This window comes from Gobio gobio (assembly GCF_949357685.1).
Source record: "Gobio gobio genome assembly, chromosome: 18".
NCBI lineage: Eukaryota > Metazoa > Chordata > Actinopteri > Cypriniformes > Gobionidae > Gobio > Gobio gobio.
Window position 1 is genome coordinate 3746045 of NC_137111.1, and position 27943 is coordinate 3773987.

A 27943-nucleotide genomic window follows, 5' to 3' on the forward strand; every position below is an offset into this window, starting at 1 on the left:
GGGGGGGGGTCAAAATGAAGTGAGTTTTAGCTTAAAACTAGCACAATTATCTGCCAAATGGGGTGAGAAAAATTATCTTATTTATGTTTGGGACAGAAACAAGAAACAAGATTTAAATCAGAAACAAGATTATTTTTCTCACCCCATTGGCAGTTAATTTAGCTTGTTTTAAGCATAAACTCACTCACTTATTTTACTTATCTAGTAAATGCATCTTGGTTTAAGAATTTTTTTTATATTTAAACTAGAAACAAGACAAAAATACTAAGTAAGAAGAGCATTTTTGCAGTGTTTCCCTTACCTTCTCTGCATCAGAGGGCTTCTGTCTTTTAGACACTACAATTCGGCCATCCGTCATAAATAATCAGGCAACTTTCATTGTGTCTACACCTGGAGCGAGCGGCCAAGCACCCTAAAAAATGAAAGCAATCCTGTCTACATTAGATAGGCGGCGCGACACAACACATTCCCAACGTTAAACTGATTGCGAGCGTTATATTTCTGACGCACTTCAAGTAGCTCGGCGAGGGGAGATTGATGCGGCGGACCGGGAAGATGCGCGGACTTAGTTAAGTGTTTTTGCGCTTTATTTGGTAATATTTCAAATTAATATGAATAAAATAGTATCAGTAATACATTTTGGCGCCCCTATGGATGAGTGGCGCCCCTAGCATTTGCCTATTCCGTCTTTGCCACGGGTCGGCCCTGTACATACTTACTATAGTAATCATAATAACTGGGTAATACCTACATACTAACCCTAAACGTAACCTTAATCCTTGTATTTCCAGTTGCTTTCTTACGGTAAGTTCACTGCTAGTGCACCTACTGTGAAGTGCAGATAAAGTGTGTGTGTTGATCTGTGCTGATGTGTGTGTAGGGCCCAGCACCACCTGTCAGGAGGACTCCTGTGCCCATCAGGGTGTGTGTCTCCAGCAGTGGGAGGGCTTCATCTGCGACTGCAGCATGACCACTTACGGAGGACCGGTGTGTAACGATGGTAAGAGAGAAGGTTTCGCTTCCTACTGTTAACAGTGCAACAGATGCTTGATATGTGGCGCTACACTGAAATCACACTCAACAATAGCAGTTCTCCTGGGTAATAATCATTAGGCCATTTATGTGTGTCAGACTGTCCTAAAAAAAACAACCTGATTCTATAGGTCATTTTTCAAGCACCGTATTACGACCTTTATTATGATTTAAAGTCTAGCGCCCTCTAGCTGGCGGAATAATAATGACAGTGTCGAGTTACGTCTGTCGTCATGACGTATGACTGTCGTTACCACTCAAAATCCGTGTTCATTTAAATGCAATGTGTGGACTTTTTACCACCATTTGTCATATTTCCACCCCACACCACCCAACCCCTAAAACACCCCAAAAACACCCCATCCCACCCCTAAACCACCTCTGAACCACCAACCCCTAAAACACCCCAAAACCACCCCACCCAACCCCTAAACCACCTCTAAAGCACCCCACCCAACCCCTAAACCACCTCTAAAGCACCCCACCAAACCCCTAAACCACCTCTAAAGCACCCCACCAAACCCCTAAACCACCTCTAAAGCACCCCACCAAACCCCTAAACCACCTCTAAAGCACCCCACCCAACCCCTAAACCACCCCACCAAACCCCTAAACCACCTCTAAACCACCCCACCAAACCCCTAAACCACCCCACCAAACCCCTAAACCACCTCTAAAGCACCCCACCAAACCCCTAAAGCACCTCTAAAGCACCCCACCAAACCCCTAAACCACCCCACCAAACCCCTAAACCACCTCTAAAGCACCCCACCAAACCCCTAAAGCACCTCTAAACCACCCCACCAAACCCCTAAACCACCTCTAAAGTACCCCACCAAACCCCTAAACCACCTCTAAAGCACCCCACAAACCCCTAAACCACCAAACCCCTAAACCACCTCTAAAGCACCCCACCAAACCCCTAAAGCACCTCTAAAGCACCCCACCAAACCCCTAAACCACCTCTAAAGCACCCCACCAAACCCCTAAAGCACCTCTAAAGCACCCCACCAAACCCCTAAACCACCTCTAAAGCACCCCACCAAACCCCTAAACCACCTCTAAAGCACCCCACCAAACCCCTAAACCACCCCACCAAACCCCTAAACCACCTCTAAAGCACCCCACCAAACCCCTAAACCACCCCACCAAACCCCTAAACCACCTCTAAAGCACCCCACCAAACCCCTAAACCACCCCTAAAACACCCCACCAAACCCCTAAACCACCCCACCGAACCCCTAAACCACCTCTAAAGCACCCCACCAAACCCCTAAACCACCTCTAAAGCACCCCACCAAACCCCTAAACCACCTCTAAAGCACCCCACCAAACCCCTAAACCACCCCACCAAACCCCTAAACCACCTCTAAAGCACCCCACCAAACCCCTAAACCACCCCACCAAACCCCTAAACCACCTCTAAAGCACCCCACCAAACCCCTAAACCACCCCACCAATCCCCTAAACCACCTCTAAAGCACCCAACCAAACCCCTAAACCACCTCTAAAGCACCCCACCAAACCCCTAAACCACCTCTAAAGCACCCCACCAAACCCCTAAACCACCTCTAAAGCACCCCACCAAACCCCTAAACCACCCCACCAAACCCCTAAACCACCTCTAAAGCACCCCACCAAACCCCTAAACCACCCCACCAAACCCCTAAACCACCTCTAAAGCACCCCACCAAACCCCTAAACCACCCCACCAATCCCCTAAACCACCTCTAAAGCACCCAACCAAACCCCTAAACCACCCCTAAAACACCCCACCAAACCCCTAAACCACCCCACCAAACCCCTGAACCACCTCTAAAGCACCCCACCAAACCCCTAAACCACCCCTAAAACACCCCACCAAACCCCTAAACCACCTCTAAAGCACCCCACCAAGCCCCTAAACCACCTCTAAAGCACCCCACCAAACCCCTAAACCACCCCTAAAACACCCCACCAAACCCCTAAACCACCCCACCAAACCCCTAAACCACCTCTAAAGCACCCCACCAAACCCCTAAACCACCCCACCAAACCCCTAAACCACCTCTAAAGCACCCCACCAAACCCCTAAACCACCTCTAAAGCACCCCACCAAACCACTAAACCACCTCTAAAGCACCCCACCAAACCCCTAAACCACCCCACCAAACCCCTAAACCACCTCTAAAGCACCCCACCAAACCCCTAAACCACCTCTAAAGCACCCCACCAAACCCCTAAACCACCCCACCAAACCCCTAAACCACCCCACCAAACCCCTAAACCACCTCTAAAGCACCCCACCAAACCCCTAAACCACCTCTAAAGCACCCCACCAAACCCCTAAACCACCTCTAAAGCACCCCACCAAACCCCTAAACCACCCCACCAAACCCCTAAACCACCTCTAAAGCACCCCACCAAACCCCTAAACCACCCCACCAAACCCCTAAACCACCTCTAAAGCACCCCACCAAACCCCTAAACCACCCCACCAATCCCCTAAACCACCTCTAAAGCACCCAACCAAACCCCTAAACCACCTCTAAAGCACCCCACCAAACCCCTAAACCACCCCTAAAACACCCCACCAAACCCCTAAACCACCCCACCAAACCCCTGAACCACCTCTAAAGCACCCCACCAAACCCCTAAACCACCCCTAAAACACCCCACCAAACCCCTAAACCACCTCTAAAGCACCCCACCAAGCCCCTAAACCACCTCTAAAGCACCCCACCAAACCCCTAAACCACCCCTAAAACACCCCACCAAACCCCTAAACCACCCCACCAAACCCCTAAACCACCTCTAAAGCACCCCACCAAACCCCTAAACCACCCCACCAAACCCCTAAACCACCTCTAAAGCACCCCACCAAACCCCTAAACCACCTCTAAAGCACCCCACCAAACCACTAAACCACCTCTAAAGCACCCCACCAAACCCCTAAACCACCCCACCAAACCCCTAAACCACCTCTAAAGCACCCCACCAAACCCCTAAACCACCTCTAAAGCACCCCACCAAACCCCTAAACCACCCCACCAAACCCCTAAACCACCCCACCAAACCCCTAAACCACCTCTAAAGCACCCCACCAAACCCCTAAACCACCTCTAAAGCACCCCACCAAACCCCTAAACCACCCCTAAAACACCCCACCAAACCCCTAAACCACCCCACCAAACCCCTAAACCACCTCTAAAGCACCCCACCAAACCCCTAAACCACCTCTAAAGCACCCCACCAAACCCCTAAAGCACCCCACCAAACCCCTAAACCACCTCTAAAGCACCCCACCAAACCCCTAAACCACCTCTAAAACACCCCACCAAACCCCTAAACCACCTCTAAAGCACCCCACCAAACCCCTAAACCACCTCTAAAGCACCCCACAAACCCCTAAACCACCAAACCCCTAAACCACCCCTAAAGCACCCACCAAACCCCTAAACCACCTCTAAAGCACCCCACCAAACCCCTAAACCACCCCTAAAACACCCCACCAAACCCCTAAACCACCCCACCAAACCCCTAAACCACCTCTAAAGCACCCCACCAAACCCCTAAACCACCTCTAAAGCACCCCACCAAACCCCTAAACCACCCCACCAAACCCCTAAACCACCTCTAAAGCACCCCACCAAACCCCTAAACCACCTCTAAAGCACCCCACCAAACCCCTAAACCACCCCTAAACCACCCCACCAAACCCCTAAACCACCCCACCAAACCCCTAAACCACCTCTAAAGCACCCCACCAAACCCCTAAACCACCTCTAAAGCACCCCACCAAACCCCTAAACCACCTCTAAAGCACCCCACCAAACCCCTAAACCACCCCACCAAACCCCTAAACCACCTCTAAAGCACCCCACCAAACCCCTAAAGCACCTCTAAACCACCCCACCAAACCCCTAAACCACCTCTAAAGTACCCCACCAAACCCCTAAACCACCTCTAAAGCACCCCACAAACCCCTAAACCACCAAACCCCTAAACCACCTCTAAAGCACCCCACCAAACCCCTAAAGCACCTCTAAAGCACCCCACCAAACCCCTAAACCACCTCTAAAGCACCCCACCAAACCCCTAAAGCACCTCTAAAGCACCCCACCAAACCCCTAAAGCACTTCTAAAGCACCCCACCAAACCCCTAAACCACCTCTAAAGCACCCCACCAAACCCCTAAACCACCCCACCAAACCCCTAAACCACCTCTAAAGCACCCCACCAAACCCCTAAACCACCCCACCAAACCCCTAAACCACCTCTAAAGCACCCCACCAAACCCCTAAACCACCCCTAAAACACCCCACCAAACCCCTAAACCACCCCACCGAACCCCTAAACCACCTCTAAAGCACCCCACCAAACCCCTAAACCACCTCTAAAGCACCCCACCAAACCCCTAAACCACCTCTAAAGCACCCCACCAAACCCCTAAACCACCTCTAAAGCACCCCACCAAACCCCTAAACCACCCCACCAAACCCCTAAACCACCTCTAAAGCACCCCACCAAACCCCTAAACCACCCCACCAATCCCCTAAACCACCTCTAAAGCACCCAACCAAACCCCTAAACCACCTCTAAAGCACCCCACCAAACCCCTAAACCACCCCTAAAACACCCCACCAAACCCCTAAACCACCCCACCAAACCCCTGAACCACCTCTAAAGCACCCCACCAAACCCCTAAACCACCCCTAAAACACCCCACCAAACCCCTAAACCACCTCTAAAGCACCCCACCAAGCCCCTAAACCACCTCTAAAGCACCCCACCAAACCCCTAAACCACCCCTAAAACACCCCACCAAACCCCTAAAACACCCCACCAAACCCCTAAACCACCTCTAAAGCACCCCACCAAACCCCTAAACCACCCCACCAAACCCCTAAACCACCTCTAAAGCACCCCACCAAACCCCTAAACCACCCCACCAAACCCCTAAACCACCTCTAAAGCACCCCACCAAACCCCTAAACCACCTCTAAAGCACCCCACCAAACCACTAAACCACCTCTAAAGCACCCCACCAAACCCCTAAACCACCCCACCAAACCCCTAAACCACCTCTAAAGCACCCCACCAAACCCCTAAACCACCTCTAAAGCACCCCACCAAACCCCTAAACCACCCCACCAAACCCCTAAACCACCCCACCAAACCCCTAAACCACCTCTAAAGCACCCCACCAAACCCCTAAAGCACCCCACCAAACCCCTAAACCACCTCTAAAGCACCCCACCAAACCCCTAAACCACCTCTAAAGCACCCCACCAAACCCCTAAACCACCCCACCAAACCCCTAAACCACCCCACCAAACCCCTAAACCACCTCTAAAGCACCCCACCAAACCCCTAAACCACCTCTAAAGCACCCCACCAAACCCCTAAACCACCTCTAAAGCACCCCACCAAACCCCTAAACCACCCCTAAAACACCCCACCAAACCCCTAAACCACCCCACCAAACCCCTAAACCACCCCACCAAACCCCTAAACCACCCCACCAAACCCCTAAACCACCTCTAAAGCACCCCACCAAACCCCTAAAGCACCCCACCAAACCCCTAAACCACCTCTAAAGCACCCCACCAAACCCCTAAACCACCTCTAAAGCACCCCACCAAACCCCTAAACCACCCCACCAAACCCCTAAACCACCCCACCAAACCCCTAAACCACCTCTAAAGCACCCCACCAAACCCCTAAACCACCTCTAAAGCACCCCACCAAACCCCTAAACCACCTCTAAAGCACCCCACCAAACCCCTAAACCACCCCTAAAACACCCCACCAAACCCCTAAACCACCCCACCAAACCCCTAAACCACCTCTAAAGCACCCCACCAAACCCCTAAACCACCTCTAAAGCACCCCACCAAACCCCTAAAGCACCCCACCAAACCCCTAAACCACCTCTAAAGCACCCCACCAAACCCCTAAACCACCTCTAAAGCACCCCACCAAACCCCTAAAGCACCCCACCAAACCCCTAAACCACCTCTAAAGCACCCCACCAAACCCCTAAACCACCCCACCAAACCCCTAAACCACCCCACCAAACCCCTAAACCACCTCTAAAGCACCCCACCAAACCCCTAAACCACCTCTAAAGCACCCCACCAAACCCCTAAACCACCTCTAAAGCACCCCACCAAACCCCTAAACCACCCCTAAAACACCCCACCAAACCCCTAAACCACCCCACCAAACCCCTAAACCACCCCACCAAACCCCTAAACCACCCCACCAAACCCCTAAACCACCTCTAAAGCACCCCACCAAACCCCTAAAGCACCCCACCAAACCCCTAAACCACCTCTAAAGCACCCCACCAAACCCCTAAACCACCTCTAAAGCACCCCACCAAACCCCTAAACCACCCCACCAAACCCCTAAACCACCCCACCAAACCCCTAAACCACCTCTAAAGCACCCCACCAAACCCCTAAACCACCTCTAAAGCACCCCACCAAACCCCTAAACCACCTCTAAAGCACCCCACCAAACCCCTAAACCACCCCTAAAACACCCCACCAAACCCCTAAACCACCCCACCAAACCCCTAAACCACCTCTAAAGCACCCCACCAAACCCCTAAACCACCTCTAAAGCACCCCACCAAACCCCTAAAGCACCCCACCAAACCCCTAAACCACCTCTAAAGCACCCCACCAAACCCCTAAACCACCCCTAAAACACCCCACCAAACCCCTAAACCACCCCACCAAACCCCTAAACCACCCCACCAAACCCCTAAACCACCCCACCTAACCCCTAAACCACCTCTAAAGCACCCCACCAAACCCCTAAACCACCTCTAAAGCACCCCACAAACCCCTAAACCACCAAACCCCTAAACCACCCCTAAACCACCCCACCAAACCCCTAAACCACCTCTAAAGCACCCCACCAAACCCCTAAACCACCTCTAAAGCACCCCACCAAACCCCTAAACCACCTCTAAAGCACCCCACCAAACCCCTAAACCACCCCACCAAACCCCTAAACCACCTCTAAAGCACCCCACCAAACCCCTAAAGCACCTCTAAACCACCCCACCAAACCCCTAAACCACCTCTAAAGTACCCCACCAAACCCCTAAACCACCTCTAAAGCACCCCACAAACCCCTAAACCACCAAACCCCTAAACCACCTCTAAAGCACCCCACCAAACCCCTAAAGCACCTCTAAAGCACCCCACCAAACCCCTAAACCACCTCTAAAGCACCCCACCAAACCCCTAAAGCACCTCTAAAGCACCCCACCAAACCCCTAAAGCACTTCTAAAGCACCCCACCAAACCCCTAAACCACCTCTAAAGCACCCCACCAAACCCCTAAACCACCCCACCAAACCCCTAAACCACCTCTAAAGCACCCCACCAAACCCCTAAACCACCCCACCAAACCCCTAAACCACCTCTAAAGCACCCCACCAAACCCCTAAACCACCCCTAAAACACCCCACCAAACCCCTAAACCACCCCACCGAACCCCTAAACCACCTCTAAAGCACCCCACCAAACCCCTAAACCACCTCTAAAGCACCCCACCAAACCCCTAAACCACCTCTAAAGCACCCCACCAAACCCCTAAACCACCTCTAAAGCACCCCACCAAACCCCTAAACCACCCCACCAAACCCCTAAACCACCTCTAAAGCACCCCACCAAACCCCTAAACCACCCCACCAATCCCCTAAACCACCTCTAAAGCACCCAACCAAACCCCTAAACCACCTCTAAAGCACCCCACCAAACCCCTAAACCACCCCTAAAACACCCCACCAAACCCCTAAACCACCCCACCAAACCCCTGAACCACCTCTAAAGCACCCCACCAAACCCCTAAACCACCCCTAAAACACCCCACCAAACCCCTAAACCACCTCTAAAGCACCCCACCAAGCCCCTAAACCACCTCTAAAGCACCCCACCAAACCCCTAAACCACCCCTAAAACACCCCACCAAACCCCTAAAACACCCCACCAAACCCCTAAACCACCTCTAAAGCACCCCACCAAACCCCTAAACCACCCCACCAAACCCCTAAACCACCCCACCAAACCCCTAAACCACCTCTAAAGCACCCCACCAAACCCCTAAACCACCTCTAAAGCACCCCACCAAACCACTAAACCACCTCTAAAGCACCCCACCAAACCCCTAAACCACCCCACCAAACCCCTAAACCACCTCTAAAGCACCCCACCAAACCCCTAAACCACCTCTAAAGCACCCCACCAAACCCCTAAACCACCCCACCAAACCCCTAAACCACCCCACCAAACCCCTAAACCACCTCTAAAGCACCCCACCAAACCCCTAAAGCACCCCACCAAACCCCTAAACCACCTCTAAAGCACCCCACCAAACCCCTAAACCACCTCTAAAGCACCCCACCAAACCCCTAAACCACCCCACCAAACCCCTAAACCACCCCACCAAACCCCTAAACCACCTCTAAAGCACCCCACCAAACCCCTAAACCACCTCTAAAGCACCCCACCAAACCCCTAAACCACCTCTAAAGCACCCCACCAAACCCCTAAACCACCCCTAAAACACCCCACCAAACCCCTAAACCACCCCACCAAACCCCTAAACCACCCCACCAAACCCCTAAACCACCTCTAAAGCACCCCACCAAACCCCTAAAGCACCCCACCAAACCCCTAAACCACCTCTAAAGCACCCCACCAAACCCCTAAACCACCTCTAAAGCACCCCACCAAACCCCTAAACCACCCCACCAAACCCCTAAACCACCCCACCAAACCCCTAAACCACCTCTAAAGCACCCCACCAAACCCCTAAACCACCTCTAAAGCACCCCACCAAACCCCTAAACCACCTCTAAAGCACCCCACCAAACCCCTAAACCACCCCTAAAACACCCCACCAAACCCCTAAACCACCCCACCAAACCCCTAAACCACCTCTAAAGCACCCCACCAAACCCCTAAACCACCTCTAAAGCACCCCACCAAACCCCTAAAGCACCCCACCAAACCCCTAAACCACCTCTAAAGCACCCCACCAAACCCCTAAACCACCTCTAAAGCACCCCACCAAACCCCTAAACCACCTCTAAAGCACCCCACCAAACCCCTAAACCACCCCTAAAACACCCCACCAAACCCCTAAACCACCCCACCAAACCCCTAAACCACGTCTAAAGTACCCCACCAAACCCCTAAACCACCTCTAAAGCACCCCACCAAACCCCTAAACCACCTCTAAAGCACCCCACCAAACCCCTAAACCACCCCACCAAACCCCTAAACCACCTCTAAAGCACCCCACCAAACCCCTAAACCACCCCACCAAACCCCTAAACCATCCCTAAAGCACCCCACCAAACCCCTAAACCACCCCTAAAGCACCCCACCAAACCCCTAAAACACCCCACCAAACCCCTAAACCACCCCACCAAACCCCTAAACCACCTCTAAAGCACCCCACCAAACCCCTAAACCACCTCTAAAGCACCCCACCAAACCCCTAAACCACCCCACCAAACCCCTAAACCACCTCTAAAGCACCCCACCAAACCCCTAAACCACCTCTAAAGCACCCCACCAAACCCCTAAACCACCCCACCAAACCCCTAAACCACCTCTAAAGCACCCCACCAAACCCCTAAACCACCTCTAAAGCACCCCACCAAACCCCTAAAGCACCCCACCAAACCCCTAAACCACCCCTAAAACACCCCACCAAACCCCTAAACCACCTCTAAAGCACCCCACCAAACCCCTAAACCACCTCTAAAGCACCCCACCAAACCCCTAAACCACCCCACCAAACCCCTAAACCACCTCTAAAGCACCCCACCAAACCCCTAAACCACCCCTAAAACACCCCACCAAACCCCTAAACCACCCCACCAAACCCCTAAACCACCCCACCAAACCCCTAAACCACCTCTAAAGCACCCCACCAAACCCCTAAACCACCCCTAAAACACCCCACCAAACCCCTAAACCACCCCACCAAACCCCTAAACCACCTCTAAAGCACCCCACCAAACCCCTAAACCACCTCTAAAGCACCCCACCAAACCCCTAAACCACCCCTAAAACACCCCACCAAACCCCTAAACCACCCCACCAAACCCCTAAACCACCTCTAAAGCACCCCACCAAACCCCTAAACCACCTCTAAAGCACCCCACCAAACCCCTAAACCACCTCTAAAGCACCCCACCAAACCCCTAAACCACCTCTAAAGCACCCCACCAAACCCCTAAACCACCCCACCAAACCCCTAAACCACCCCTAAAGCACCCCACCAAACCCCTAAACCACCCCACCAAACCCCTAAACCATCCCTAAAGCACCCCACCAAACCCCTAAACCACCCCACCAAACCCCTAAACCACCCCTAAACCACCCCACCAAACCCCTAAACCACCCCACCAAACCCCTAAACCACCCCTAAAACACCCCACCAAACCCCTAAACCACCCCACCAAACCCCTAAACCACCTCTAAAGCACCCCACCAAACCCCTAAACCACCCCTAAAACACCCCACCAAACCCCTAAACCACCCCACCAAACCCCTAAACCACCTCTAAAGCACCCCACCAAACCCCTAAACCACCTCTAAAGCACCCCACCAAACCCCTAAACCACATCTAAAGCACCCCACCAAACCCCTAAACCACCTCTAAAGCACCCCACCAAAACCCTAAACCACCTCTAAAGCACCCCACCAAACCCCTAAACCACCTCTAAAGCACCCCACCAAACCCCTAAACCACCCCTAAAACACCCCACCAAACCCCTAAACCACCCCACCAAACCCCTAAACCACCTCTAAAGCACCCCACCAAACCCCTAAACCACCTCTAAAGCACCCCACCAAACCCCTAAACCACCCCTAAAACACCCCACCAAACCCCTAAAGCACCCCACCAAACCCCTAAACCACCTCTAAAGCACCCCACCAAACCCCTAAACCACCTCTAAAGCACCCCACCAAACCCCTAAACCACCCCTAAAACAACCCACCAAACCCCTAAACCACCCCACCAAACCCCTAAACCACCTCTAAAGCACCCCACCAAACCCCTAAACCACCTCTAAAGCACCCCACCAAACCCCTAAACCACCCCACCAAACCCCTAAACCACCTCTAAAGCACCCCACCAAACCCCTAAACCACCTCTAAAGCACCCCACCAAACCCCTAAACCACCTCTAAAGCACCCCACCAAACCCCTAAACCACCCCTAAAACACCCCACCAAACCCCTAAACCACCCCACCAAACCCCTAAACCACCTCTAAAGCACCCCACCAAACCCCTAAACCACCTCTAAAGCACCCCACCAAACCCCTAAAGCACCCCACCAAACCCCTAAACCACCTCTAAAGCACCCCACCAAACCCCTAAACCACCCCACCAAACCCCTAAACCACCCCTAAAGCACCCCACCAAACCCCTAAATCACCTCCTAAAGCACCCCACCAAACCCCTAAACCACCCCTAAAACACCCCACCAAACCCCTAAACCACCCCACCAAACCCCTAAACCACCTCTAAAGCACCCCACCAAACCCCTAAACCACCCCACCAAACCCCTAAACCACCTCTAAAGTACCCCACCAAACCCCTAAACCACCTCTAAAGCACCCCACCAAACCCTTAAACCACCTCTAAAGCACCCCACAAACCCCTAAACCACCAAACCCCTAAACCACCCCACCAAACCCCTAAACCACCCCACCAAACCCCTAAAACACCCCTAAACCACCCCACCAAACCCCTAAAACACCCCACCAAACCCCTAAACCACCCCACCAAACCCCTAAACCACCCCTAAAGCACCCCACCAAACCCCTAAACCACCTCTAAAGCACCCCACCAAACCCCTAAACCACCTCTAAAGCACCCCACCAAACCCCTAAACCACCAAACCCCTAAACCACCCCTAAAGCACCCCACCAAACCCCTAAACCACCTCTAAAGCACCCCACCAAACCCCTAAACCACCTCTAAAGCACCCCACCAAACCCCTAAACCACCTCTAAAGCACCCCACCAAACCCCTAAACCACCCCTAAAGCACCCCACCAAACCCCTAAACCACCTCTAAAGCACCCCACCAAACCCCTAAACCACCTCTAAAGCACCCCACCAAACCCCTAAACCACCTCTAAAGCACCCCACCAAACCCCTAAACCACCCCTAAAGCACCCCACCAAACCCCTAAACCACCTCTAAAGCACCCCACCAAACCCCTAAACCACCTCTAAAGCACCCCACAAACCCCTAAAGCACCCCACAAACCCCTAAACCACCCCTAAAACACCCCACCAAACCCCTAAACCACCCCACCAAACCCCTAAACCACCCCTAAACCACCCCACCAAACCCCTAAACCACCTCTAAAGCACCCCACCAAACCCCTAAACCACATCTAAAGCACCCCACAAACCCCTAAACCACCAAACCCCTAAACCACCCCTAAAGCACCCCAGCAAACCCCTAAACCACCTCTAAAGCACCCCACCAAACCCCTAAACCACCCCTAAAGCACCCCACCAAACCCCTAAACCACCCCTAAAGCACCCCACCAAACCCCTAAACCACCCCTAAAGCACCCCACCAAACCCCTAAACCACCCCTAAAGCACCCCAGCAAACCCCTAAACCACCTCTAAAGCACCCCACCAAACCCCTAAACCACCCCTAAAGCACCCCACCAAACCCCTAAACCACCCCTAAAGCACCCCACCAAACCCCTAAACCACCCCTAAAGCACCCCAGCAAACCCCTAAACCACCCCTAAAGCACCCCACCAAACCCCTAAACCACCCCTAAAGCACCCCAGCAAACCCCTAAACCACCTCTAAAGCACCCCACCAAACCCCTAAACCACCCCTAAAGCACCCCACCAAACCCCTAAACCACCCCTAAAGCACCCCACCAAACCCCTAAACCACCCCACCAAACCCCTAAACCACCCCTAAAGCACCCCAGCAAACCCCTAAACCACCCCTAAAACACCCCACCAAACCCCTAAACCACCCCTAAAGCACCCCAGCAAACCCCTAAACCACCTCTAAAGCACCCCACCAAACCCCTAAACCACCCCTAAAGCACCCCACCAAACCCCTAAACCACCTCTAAAGCACCCCACCAAACCCCTAAACCACCCCTAAAGCACCCCACCAAACCCCTAAACCACCCCTAAAGCACCCCAGCAAACCCCTAAACCACCTCTAAAGCACCCCACCAAACCCCTAAACCACCCCTAAAGCACCCCACCAAACCCCTAAACCACCCCTAAAGCACCCCACCAAACCCCTAAACCACCCCACCAAACCCCTAAACCACCCCTAAAGCACCCCAGCAAACCCCTAAACCACCCCTAAAACACCCCACCAAACCCCTAAACCACCCCTAAAGCACCCCAGCAAACCCCTAAACCACCTCTAAAGCACCCCACCAAACCCCTAAACCACCCCTAAAGCACCCCACCAAACCCCTAAACCACCTCTAAAGCACCCCACCAAACCCCTAAACCACCCCTAAAGCACCCCACCAAACCCCTAAACCACCCCTAAAGCACCCCAGCAAACCCCTAAACCACCCCTAAAACACCCCACCAAACCCCTAAACCACCCCTAAAGCACCCCACCAAACCCCTAAACCACCCCTAAAGCACCCCACCAACCCCTAAAACACCCCACCAAACCCCTAAACCACCTCTAAAGCACCCCACCAAACCCCTAAACCACCCCTAAAGCACCCCAGCAAACCCCTAAACCACCCCTAAAACACCCCACCAAACCCCTAAACCACCCCTAAAGCACCCCACCAAACCCCTAAACCACCCCTAAAGCACCCCACCAAACCCCTAAACCACCTCTAAAGCACCCCACCAAACCCCTAAACCACCTCTAAAGCACCCCACCAAACCCCTAAACCACCTCTAAAGCACCCCACCAAACCCCTAAACCACCTCTAAAGCACCCCACCAAACCCCTAAACCACCTCTAAAGCACCCCACCAAACCCCTAAACCACCTCTAAAGCACCCCACCAAACCCCTAAACCACCTCTAAAGCACCCCACCAAACCCCTAAACCACCCCTAAAGCACCCCACCAAACCCCTAAACCACCCCACCAAACCCCTAAACCACCTCTAAAGCACCCCACCAAACCCCTAAACCACCCCTAAAGCACCCCACCAAACCCCTAAACCACCTCTAAAGCACCCCACCAAACCCCTAAACCACCCCTAAAGCACCCCACCAAACCCCTAAACCACCTCTAAAGCACCCCACCAAACCCCTAAACCACCTCTAAAGCACCCCACCAAACCCCTAAACCACCCCTAAAGCACCCCACCAAACCCCTAAACCACCCCTAAAGCACCCCACCAAACCCCTAAACCACCTCTAAAGCACCCCACCAAACCCCTAAACCACCCCTAAAGCACCCCACCAAACCCCTAAACCACCTCTAAAGCACCCCTAAAACACCCCAAAACCACCCCACCCCTAAACACCCCAAACGCTCCTAGTTGTCGTATTTCAGGAAGTGACCTGTATAGGTGTATTGGTTAGATGTGTATGTGTGTAGCTGATGCTCAACATGTGCATGTGGACGCTCTGATATGTCCAGTGTAGAGCTGGTTCTGATGGGGTCAAGTGTTTGACCTTTCACTGCTGGACTCAGCACTTCTGCCATTACTCCAGAAATCACTGAATGAGTGTCTGAACCATGGCCACTCACTGTTTGGCATGAGCTTGACATGTCGTGTGTGTGTGTGTGTGTGTGTGTGTGTGTGTGTGTGTGTGTGTGTGTGTGTGTGTGTGTGTGTGTGTGTGTGTGTGTGTGTGTGTGTGTGTGTGTGTGTGTGTGTGTGTGTGTGTGTGTGTGTGCATTCATCTTTATTTGTAATAGGCATTAACAGAGATTTGCTGAACACACTGATGGGAAATAAGGCTGTCACTGGGGCTGTCCTGAACACTCGTGATCTGATCTAATGTTTTAATAGGCCTCCCTTTCTCAGAGAATCTACGCCACAGAATGTGTATATCCACAGTAAAATAATTGGAAGCTTTTCCTGTATTTTCCAGTCTGGTTTTGGTTTGATCTAATCCGTCTCCATTTAGCAAATGTAGAAGAATGTCTCCCTAAGACCCAGGGTTGAGCAGATGTAAAGACCTCAGAGTCTCGCTGTACTGCAGGACTCATGGATGTGAGACAGCACTGCTGTCTGTCACCACTAGAGGGCGATCTCATGAAGCACACACAATCTGACCATCTCCTGAAACTGACAGCCTGTCTGTCTGCAGCCTTCATGGGAGAGTTTCATACACTTAGGTCTGTAAGTTAAGCTGAGGGAAAGGAGTTAAATGTCTTAAATGTTGATTTGAGCTGCTAGCCTGAAATGAGCATTGAGGATGTGTTCAGAGAAGAGAGATCATATTCATCCTCCTCATTCCTCCTCATTCAGTCCTTCATAAGGACTTTATATACTGGTGCTTTGGGGGAAACACATTACAAGTAACTTGAGTTACGTAATAATATTACTTTTTCCAAGTAACTAGTAAAGTAACGCATTACTTTTCAAATTTACAACAAAATATCTGAGTTACTTTTTCACATTAATTTGACTGACAGCTCTCCTGCCCCCATGTTGAGAGTTAGTGCAGGAGTGTGTGTGTGTGTGTGTGTGTGTGTGTGTGTGTGTGTGTGTGTGTGTGTGTGTGTGTGTGTGTGTGTGTGTGTGTGTGTGTGTGTGTGTGTGTGTGTGTGTGTGTGTGAACATGATGGTTATTGTAGTTCTAGACTAAATGTGAGCATTTATTCATCTCACTTGCACAATAAAGATTCTGTTCTCCTCAAAATGAATAAAATCAGTCAAATGCAAAATCAGAATACTATGCAAACCTCCAATAATTAAATGTTAAATAAAACAACTATTTTTATGCATAATCTACCTTTATATTTAATTGACCAATGTCTTGCTGCTGAGCTTTGATGATGAAAATTACTAGATTTTTTGTTTTTATTGGTGTAACTTTTTTCTCCTGCGTCCTCTTCTCTCATTATCCAGAGCTGCGCCCTCTAGTGTTCATGAGGGAATCTGCATTTTTTATTTCAATTTTGGTATGAAGAGGTCTTTACCGTTGCACAAAAATATAATTTTTTTGTTATAAAAACAAAAACAAAAACATGCCCAGCCCAGGTGAGAAAAAGTGACGCAAAAGTAACGTGCTAGCTTGGCTGGGAGTGTCAGACCAACTGCAAAAATGAGCCATTAAAGACCTATTAAGGTGATTGTAGGCAAAATAGCTGTAAAATGATAAATATAGTCAATAATAATGATTTATCACTTTCAACCAATAGGTGGCACAGTTACGAAATTGATGTGGTGAGGTCAGAATAAGGGAAAATGACACATGCAAAGATTGGTGTCAATATATCAAAGCAGGGTGTCAATATAGTGTCAATATGTCTGCAGAGATATAGCCTCAGGAGGCCTTGTCATTATAAGTATGGACCACATGGCGGTGCTGTTTTGAAACCTTTTAAGTAGCTTCGTAATGATACACCAAGTTTCGTAATGATACACCAATTCATTTGTAAAGTATAAAATTTTCTATCATAATACAGCATTGTAGTCAATGGGAATTTCATGTTTTGTTCTATTATAGCACCACCAAGAGGCACAATCCTACCTTTTTTTGTGAAACCCATACATGTGTGTGTCAATTTTGGTGAAAATATCTCATTTCGTTTTGGAGTTATAGACATTTATATGAAAAAACACCGTAAAATTGTATATCAGACGACTCGACATGAAGTCCTGAAATATGATTTTTGGACAAACAGTTCAGAAGTTATAAGCAAAAATAGCCATTTTTCGTATCTCCGGACCAGTAGGTGGCGCTGCACTTCGCCTCAGGTCATGCTTGTGATCACATGTACCAAGTTTGGTCTGAATACGATAAAGCGCTGCGGAGATACAGCCTTAAGTGTGTTTTCGCAAGCGTTACATAAAATTTGTTTGTGCGTTTTTCGAAAACGGTTTGAGAAATCAACTTGAATTGCAAGCTTTTTTGTCAGCAATGGAATCGTCATGAGGCAAGGAATCAGAGGGAAAGTTATTTTGTTTCTTGCCCTTATGGTTCAAAAGTTATTAGCATAAACATGAGTGAAACTTTGGACTGATGGTGGCGCTAGAGGGATTGAGTTAGAGACTTCAAAATTTGCTATGGTGATATTTTAGACTGTCCTCTATGAGTGTGCCAACACTTTACCATACGGTTCTATGACTCAAGAGCGGAAAAAGAAGAAGAAGAATTTCATAGAAATTTGGTCTGATGACCATATTAGGTCTCAACTTTGGAAAACTCACAAGAACAGCGATCGCGAAAAAAACAGAATAAATACATTGTACTCTGCAAAAAATGCTTTTCTTACTTAGTATTTCCAGTCCAAATATATAATTCTTACATTTAAGAAGCATTTACTAAACAAGCTAAAGTTTTTGTCTTGTTTTGGGGGAAAATAACTCAAAATTAAGTGAGTTTTTGCCTAAAATAAGCAAAATAATCTGCCAATGAAGTAAGCAAAATAATCTTCATCATTTTGCTTACTCCATTGGCAGATTATTTTGCTTATTTTGAGGTATTTTCCCCCAAAATAAGACAATAGTTTTTGCTTGTAAATGCTTCTTGTTTTAAGGATTTTTAGATATTTGGACTAGAAACAAGACAAAATTACTAAGAAAGAAAAGTTGTATCTGTTTCATATGTGATGTATCAGCCGCCGATATTTATCGGACGAATTTTTATCAATTTACAACCATCGGCATATCGGCTATATCATGAGAATGGCCGATATAACACACCGATGGTTTATTAATGAAGGCACTGAGCTGTGTAATATCTGCTTCATAATCCAAGATTAATATTCCTGCTGCGCTGCGTCTGCGTTTTAATGTTTATCAAACAACAAAATTCAATTCAATTCAAATGTATTTGTATAGCACTTTTCACAATACATATCGTTTCAAAGCAGCTTCACAGAAAACGCATCTACATTACAATTTAAACTGATTTGTACATGTTATGCATTTCAGAAATGCACATATACAAAGCACACAGATTAGCTAACTATCTATTATTAATCAATATAATAACTATGGCACATAAATAAGAATAGACAAAAGACCAAAAAAAAAAAAAATTAATCACTCACTACTCTTGACTAAACTTTCATAAGGATTAATTTCCGCGATGCATGAAGACACACACACACACTGAAACTAGCGGTGTTTTTCAGCCTCTGCCACCTCAATATGAGACACGAATGCATCTCCAGTCACTTCATGAGCATTTTACCGTGTTATTCGACAAAATCTATCCTCATATCAGAACACACACACACACACACACAGGAACTCGAAGCACACGACAACCCGTCAAAATAAAAGTTCAGTTTAACAGTAATTGTGACGGGATTAATGTTGTACAGAAGAGCTCAATGTAATCATAATATATTTAATTTATACAGTGAAGAATATGCAGTGTTATTTAACATTAAACCTACTTAAAAAGCACTGTTTATTTCATATTTTCTGTTGTGTGTGTATATATATATATATATATATATATATATATATATATATATATATATATATATATATATATATATATATATATATATATATATATATATATATATATATATATATACTGTATATAAAATGTATGTTGGCCTACTGAATGTAAAAAGGATGTTCATTAGAAATTATTTGATAATGCAGCAATAAACTAGCTAGTACACTCAAAATGATTTATGATGCTGTTCACTTTAAGCAATTCATCTTGATTTAACCCCATTATATTAGGTTTCTGGTTCAAATGTAATCATGTTAAACTGACTTAAAACCGTTACTCTTTGACATAACTTGATGTTTTCATTTTGAAATAACATGTTTCAATCAAGTAACCCAAAGAAATAAGACTTTCACTTCCCATCATGCTTTGCAAAGGGGCTGAAATCGGAGAGTAAATGTTTAAATAAAGTACAATTTGATCCATTTTTAACAAGATGAGAAAATTGAGAGGCTTTTTAAAGCTTAATGTTTTGTTATGTTGGTGTTTAAAAGTGTGTGTTATGTTAGTGTTTTTGGAGGTTATCATTGGGTGAAGTGTAGAGCGTGTGCTTGGGGTGAGAATCTACTAATAACTATTAAAGTTATTATTTTAATAATAAAAAACTACTCTGGGCATGCCATGGATGTAACACAACCATCTTCTGACTAGCCAATAAAATATTGTAAAAGGTTTTGTAAATGCTCTATTCTTTGAATTAATGTAATTAAATCATGGCAAGGATTTCCATGTGATGGCTTTCTTTCAGCATTAAGCACTTTTGTTAGGCTAACTTAAATAAATGAGTTGGTGCAAAACATTGTAAATTAGTTGGGCTGACACTATTAAATTAAGCTGTGCCTAACCATAGTAAATAAGTTGAATCAACCTTAATAAATTAAGTTGACCCAACATAAGTACATTAAATTGGAATAACAGAACTGCATAACGCTGAAATAAAGCAAGTTAATCATGTGGAAATACTTTCCATGATTTTTTTATGTTCATTCAGAGTTATTTTTTTGAGTGTAGGCTTTAAGTTAATGTAATGTTCTTGTTTTTTACTTTAAAAACACTATTTTAAATGACAAAACTTCACATAAGAGGGCAAGTGACACATATCGGTATCGGCCAATAATTGTTTGTTAAAATCGGTATCGGCTGCCAAAAAATCATATCGTGCATCCCTAAAGAAAAGCATTTTTTTCAGTGTATGTGCGCAGTTTACATACTTCTGGCGAATGTGTGAATGTAACAGAATCAAACATTTTTTATTTAAATTTTAATCTGAATATGGTTCTGAATATGAATCAGTTTTCAATCCCCTGCCCAATACGCAGTTATCCTCAGAGCTCTGGTGTGTGTGTATGTAAATACACAGCACATGCATAACAACTGCAACTGTGAGATTTGCTTTCATCAGCACCAGCCACATCTGCACACAGACACACATTTATCAGCTCTTCTCGTTGTGTGTGCTTCTTTCTTGTGGTGTTTGAAAGAGCGACTTCCTCCCAGAGGACGGCCGGCGAGGGCCACAGACGGCTCTTTATGAGCAGTGCAGATGCAGCGAGCTCAGCTCCTGACGTCAGCCGCTGTTGGCCAGCAGATGGAGAGATCCTTGATCCATCAAGTTGGTGGAGGAAGAAGCGCCTCCACCGAAAATCCCCAGACTTGGAAAGATACAGCCTTTAATTGAAGGTGGCAGGCGAAAGTCGGATATTTATGGTTTTAATCAGCACGGTTTCTCTCTCTCTGCAATGCACTCGGTGTTGCATTTGCAGTGTTCTCGCGCCCTGATTCCACAGCTCCCCCTCCCTCTCTTTTCTTCTCTTCCTCCCCTCCCTCTCTCTCTCTCTCTCTCTCTCTCTCTCGCACAGCCTCCAGAGCTGCTCTGTGGATGTCTTGTGGCTGGAAACGCAGGTGTGCGGGGAGATCTCTCTCTCTCTCTCTCTCTCTCTCTCTCTCTCTCCATGGAGAACAGTTAGCATTGTCCTCAGGAAAGAGTGTAAATGAAGCTCTCACCATCTGTTGGAGGCTCTCCGCCAGCTGTGGATGGATTTCTGGGGATTTTTCCTCCTGAAGACAACATTCAGCCGAAAAATTCTGATTTCAGAAAACGCCTTCGAATTCAGAAAACGTCATTTTTTATGATTTCTGGCTAGCTGGAGTAACTGGAGTCATCTGGAGTTTCCTTTCCGTCTCTTCCTTGCTTTATCGGAAAGTTGGATTTGATCTTAAATGGCTTGGATTTAAGATTAAACCCCCGAGGAATCAGACAAGGGTGCTTCTTTCTTTCAGAAGGTGTGTAAGTGAGGAGTATGGGCAGGCAGGTGCGCTGAAGCACCCGTGGGTCTTTGCTTTCTCTGGTTTGGGGAAGATGTTGTGCGGCTGGAGGCGGGCGGACTGGCCCTCAGAAACCCTGACCCGGGGTCTGGACTCCGCGACCTGCCTCGCCCTTTACCTTACAGCTCTCTCTCTGGGCACCACCACTGGATCCGACATCCTCACGAGGACACGTCAAACACACTTCACCAACCAGCCTTTCACTATTAACAGATCACCTGGGTCTCTGCGGGCAGGACATGGTGGGTACACTGAAAAAAATGGTGTGTTGGATTTACTTGATTTAATCATGTACATCGGTTCCACAAGTATAACAAACATAATTTGTTCACATAATTTCAACATAATGGAATGAAGTAAATTTTAAGTAACCGAATTAAGCAGTCTCATAATGATTTTAATATGGCTCCCTAACAACAGTGATGCACACGGGGACTTGAGACCCTGCCTCTTTAATCAGAACACACAAGTTTATTTTTGTAAATTTTATTTGTCTGATCTATAACGCTGTACTCAGTACTTTTCATATTATATTTGCCAGCATTAGCACATCATATACATGCTAAGTGTGAAGTATGAAATGCTCTTTAATGACATGTGCTGAGTCAGTCCACAGCAAAAGCTCTTCTCCACTATGGTAACCCAGTGTCATTTAAATATTTCTAATAATTCCACCACAATTAAACAATAAACACTAATAAACAATACACTGCAAAAAATGCTTTTCTTACTTAGTATTTTTGTCTTGTTTTCAGTCCAAATATCTAACAAATCTTACATGAAGAAGCATTTACTAGACAAGCAAAAGTTTTTGTCTTGTTTTGGAATAAAAAAAACTCAAAATTAAGGGAGTTTTTGCTTAAAATAAGCAAAATAATCTGCCAATGGGGTAAGCAAAATAATCTTGTTTTCTGTTTGAATTAAGATTATTTTGCTTACCCCATTGGCAGATTATTTTGCTTATTTTAAGCAAAAACTCCCTTAATTTTGAGTTTTTTTTATTCCAAAACAAGACAAAAACTTTTGCTTGTCTAGTAAATGCTTCTTCATGTAAGATTTGTTAGATATTTGGACTGAAAACAAGACAAAAATACTAAGTAAGAAAAGCATTTTTTGCAGTGTATAAAGTCTCCCCCTTTTCTCATTTGCCCAAAAACACATAAAATAAAACTTCATTTCAACAATTTTACTCTAGTCGTCAAGTCCCAAGCAAAGCATTCTGGGAACTACAGTTTCAGCAAAAATCATTTTCGAGTACTTAATTGGTTCACATTCACCCCAAATAATTTAATCTAGTAGATTGCACATTTTAGAGAATTACATTAATCGAAAGCAATGAAATCATGTTTAGAAGATAAACACAAATGTGTTGCGTAGATCACAAATAATACGATTAAGTAAATTGGACAACATGTGTTTTCCTGTTTTTTCAGTGTAGCAAACACACGATGCGGGGAAACTCAGGGCATTTGCAATGCTATATATGTTTCTCATTCAGCATGGCATTGATTAACCTCATCCCTCAGTCTCTGCATCAGCACATTTCCCTCTGGATCAGATTATGACAGGGAGTCACACAATGCCATTGCATAGATGACAATAAGTTATAGGAGCTTGATGTGTTTTGACATCTCTTACAGCGGAAGCCAATCGAACTGGGACTGTTGCAAAATACTAAATTATGCAAACACATAAATTAAGAGCTTTTTTAGCATGAGGGAATGACGTTCACACAGATTCCCTAAAGTTGTCACATTAATTATGGACATATTATGAATTATGCATATAGAGGATGAGTGTAGTTCGCCGTTTTGAGATGTTTTCATGCATTGTAACTCCGGTTTATGATTTGATTGTGACTGTCAGAATGTGCGTGTACTAAATTTGTTTACACAGACTGATACTCACACACAACTCTTGAGTGACGTTATGTCTGGATTAGACATGCTGTAAGATGATTGGACAGAAGGGTTTTTACAGTACTGCTGAAATGGCAAGCGTTAACCAATCGAGTCACTTTTCACATAATGGTTTTTATACTGAGCTAATCATGTTTTCCATTCTCTAACCCAGGGGTTTTCAAACTTTATGATGCCAAGGACCCCCAAATAAGATGAACCTTTTATGAGGGACCCCCTTCCTAAAATCCATCTATGTATATATATATATATAAATATTTTAAAAAAAACATTTAATCTGTTATATAAATAGTAAGTGTGACATTATAAATACAACATATTATTTCCAAACTTAAATTGGCTGTACTTAAAGGGTTAGTTCATTCAAAAATGAAAATTGTGTCATCATTTACTCAGCCTCATGATGTTCCAAACCTGTATGAGTTTCTTTGTTTGCTGAACACAAAAGAAGATATTTGGAAGAATGTTTGTAAATTAAGAATTTTTAAAAATCACAGCTTCATCAGAATGATATGAAACTTGGTGACTTTTCTAGCATTAGGACTGTAAACACACAAAAATTGAGGGCATGATTTGAGCATGCTAAGTGGTCGTAAAATAAAATACTCCCACTTGTGCGCTTCGGTCAGAAATGACACCATAGGAAATCTACAAAAACACAAATTCACAGAAATATATATATATATATATATTATTTTAGAAATATATATATATATATTATTTTAGAAAAAAAAAAAAAAAAAAAAATATATATATATATATATATATATATATATATATATATATATATATATATATATATATATATATAAATAAAACTTTATAGCTTTTTAGCTAAAAACACTTAGGTCTTTCAAAAATATATGTGCTCATTAATGTATATTTACTTCTTTCAAGTAATAAAGTATTCTGGTAAGTTTATAATATGCCATTGTAAACACATACGGGTGAGGGTTTGAATGCGGGTCGCCATGTTGCCCCTCCATCTTGAAAGTACATTAGCCAAAGAGGGACATACCCGTAAATTCAAGCTTGGCCTTTGGCGTTTTAACCGATTTTAATACTCGATGGCACCGTGACGAATGTGGACGAGGTCGAACTGGAAGCCATGTTAATCTTGGACTAAATCAGCCAACGTAGGAGTTAAAACGAAATCGGAATTGAGAGGAACAGAAACTAATATTCACTGGATGGTCATATACCTTTTCACCACTAGATGGGGGAAAATATCACACAGTGTAGCTTTAAATGTGTTCAAAACAGAACTCGTGAATTCTCAAGCCTCTCCATAGAGACCTCTAGCGGTTGCAGGATTTCTTAAATAATTCCAAAAGAGGGCGCAAAAAATTTTTTATTTTGAAGGCCTAGTCTCTATTTTAACCTGAAATACTGCAATAATAAAAATAAAAAAACGTTTTTGTATCATTTTCAATGGCAAAAATAGACCATAATTATTGCATAAATATTAAAAAATACCATCAAATCATCTCAAAATACAAAATTAAAAAGAAAAAATATTATTGAAGAAAAACACAACCCCTAAAGGAAGAGCAGCAGAAGGGTAAGCATTTTTGTTTTGTCTTTTTAATCTCTGAAATTTTCTGGAGGACCCCAGTTTGAAAACCCCTGCTCTAACCCATCCATCCCCTAAACATAACCCTCTTAGAAACCTTGTGGCTTCTTAAAAACTGTATGCTGTGTAATTTTAAGAACAAACAAGTACTATTTCTGTTGCGCTGATTTGCTAGATTTATAGACCCAATAACAAAATAATTACATCTCCACCCTGCTCGTCTGGTCTTGAAGCACTTCCGATTGTTATATCCCAGAACAGACCAAACTGATTAAGTAGTGCATACTTGAGTCTTACTACAACACAACAAATAAATAAATGATGAAGTGTCATTACCTACCCATAACTTTTGTCCAAGAACATCAAATGTTTTCCTGAAGTATCCGCACGAGCTCCATTATCTTGTAGACTCTGAGTCTGCTGTAGTGCTTTGCTTTGCTCTTAGTTTGGTTGGTTTAAGTGTAGTTGCTGACAATAAATCCTTCAATAACATACGTTTTGCATTACATTGACTACACCTGCACCCTCATAATGTGCTTATAATGAGATTCAGGCAATATTGCTATTAAACTTTACCTCGATATTTTGATCCAATTGATGCAATTACACTCATAATCGAAAGTAAAATATGTGGCGTTCAATCTCAATGAACAGGCATGCAAAGACTTTAATGGCATCGTGTGTTTTGTGCTTGATGTAAGTAGATTAAAACTGTCCAGGAACACACGTACTGTATGTGAGCTCATCTGAGGGTCACAGAGCGGGGTCAGCACATGCTGAGGGTCACAGAGCGGGGTCAGCACATGTTGAGGGTCACAGAGCGGGGTCAGCGCATGCTGAGGGTTACAGAGCGGGGTCAGCACATGCTGAGGGTCACAGAGCGGGGTCAGCACATGTTGAGGGTCACAGAGCGGGGTCAGCGCATGTTGAGGGTCACAGAGCGGGGTCAGCGCATGCTGAGGGTCACAGAGCGGGGTCAGCACATGCTGAGGGTCACAGAGCGGGGTCAGCGCATGCTGAGGGTCACAGAGCGGGGTCAGCACATGCTGAGGGTCACAGAGCGGGGTCAGCGCATGCTGAGGGTCACAGAGCGGGGTCAGCGCATGCTGAGGGTCACAGAGCGGGGTCAGCGCATGTTGAGGGTTACAGAGCGGGGTCAGCGCATGCTGAGGGTCACAGAGCGGGGTCAGCACATGCTGAGGGTCACAGAGCGGGGTCAGCACATGCTGAGGGTCACAGAGCGGGGTCAGCACATGCTGAGGGTCACAGAGCGGGGTCAGCGCATGTTGAGGGTTACAGAGCGGGGTCAGCGCATGCTGAGGGTCACAGAGCGGGGTCAGCACATGCTGAGGGTCACAGAGCGGGGTCAGCACATGCTGAGGGTTACAGAGCGGGGTCAGCACATGCTGAGGGTTACAGAGCGGGGTCAGCACATGCTGAGGGTCAGCGGGGTCAGCACATGCTGAGGGTCACAGAGCGGGGTCAGCGCATGCTGAGGGTCAGCGGGGTCAGCGCATGCTGAGGGTTACAGAGCGGGGTCAGCGCATGCTGAGGGTCACAGAGCGGGGTCAGCACATGTTGAGGGTCACAGAGCGGGGTCAGCACATGCTGAGGGTCACAGAGCGGGGTCAGCACATGCTGAGGGTCACAGAGCGGGGTCAGCGCATGCTGAGGGTCAGCGGGGTCAGCGCATGCTGAGGGTCACAGAGCGGGGTCAGCACATGCTGAGGGTCACAGAGCGGGGTCAGCACATGCTGAGGGTCACAGAGCGGGGTCAGCACATGCTGAGGGTCACAGAGCGGGGTCAGCACATGCTGAGGGTCACAGAGCGGGGTCAGCGCATGCTGAGGGTCACAGAGCGGGGTCAGCGCATGCTGAGGGTCACAGAGCGGGGTCAGCGCATGCTGAGGGTTACAGAGCGGGGTCAGCACATGCTGAGGGTCACAGAGCGGGGTCAGCGCATGCTGAGGGTCACAGAGCGGGGTCAGCACATGCTGAGGGTCACAGAGCGGGGTCAGCACATGCTGAGGGTCACAGAGCGGGGTCAGCACATGCTGAGGGTCACAGAGCGGGGTCAGCGCATGCTGAGGGTCACAGAGCGGGGTCAGCACATGCTGAGGGTCACAGAGCGGGGTCAGCGCATGCTGAGGGTCACAGAGCGGGGTCAGCGCATGCTGAGGGTCACAGAGCGGGGTCAGCGCATGCTGAGGGTTACAGAGCGGGGTCAGCACATGCTGAGGGTCACAGAGCGGGGTCAGCACATGCTGAGGGTCACAGAGCGGGGTCAGCGCATGCTGAGGGTCACAGAGCGGGGTCAGCGCATGCTGAGGGTCACAGAGCGGGGTCAGCGCATGCTGAGGGTCACAGAGCGGGGTCAGCGCATGCTGAGGGTTACAGAGCGGGGTCAGCGCATGCTGAGGGTCACAGAGCGGGGTCAGCGCATGCT

At 47.3% G+C, this 27943-nt stretch overlaps 1 protein-coding gene across 1 annotated transcript in view; it reads left to right on the forward strand.

Annotated features, from left to right (window-relative positions):
• Positions 1-27943, forward strand: part of nrxn1b (neurexin 1b) — a gene marked incomplete at its 3' end in the record, with an annotated part of 141765 nt that overhangs the window by 71523 nt on the left and 42299 nt on the right. The window contains exon 14 of the mRNA XM_079843538.1: positions 881-1000. Coding sequence (XP_079699664.1) covers positions 881-1000 — 120 coding nt within the window. The remainder of the gene's footprint in view (positions 1-880; positions 1001-27943) is intronic.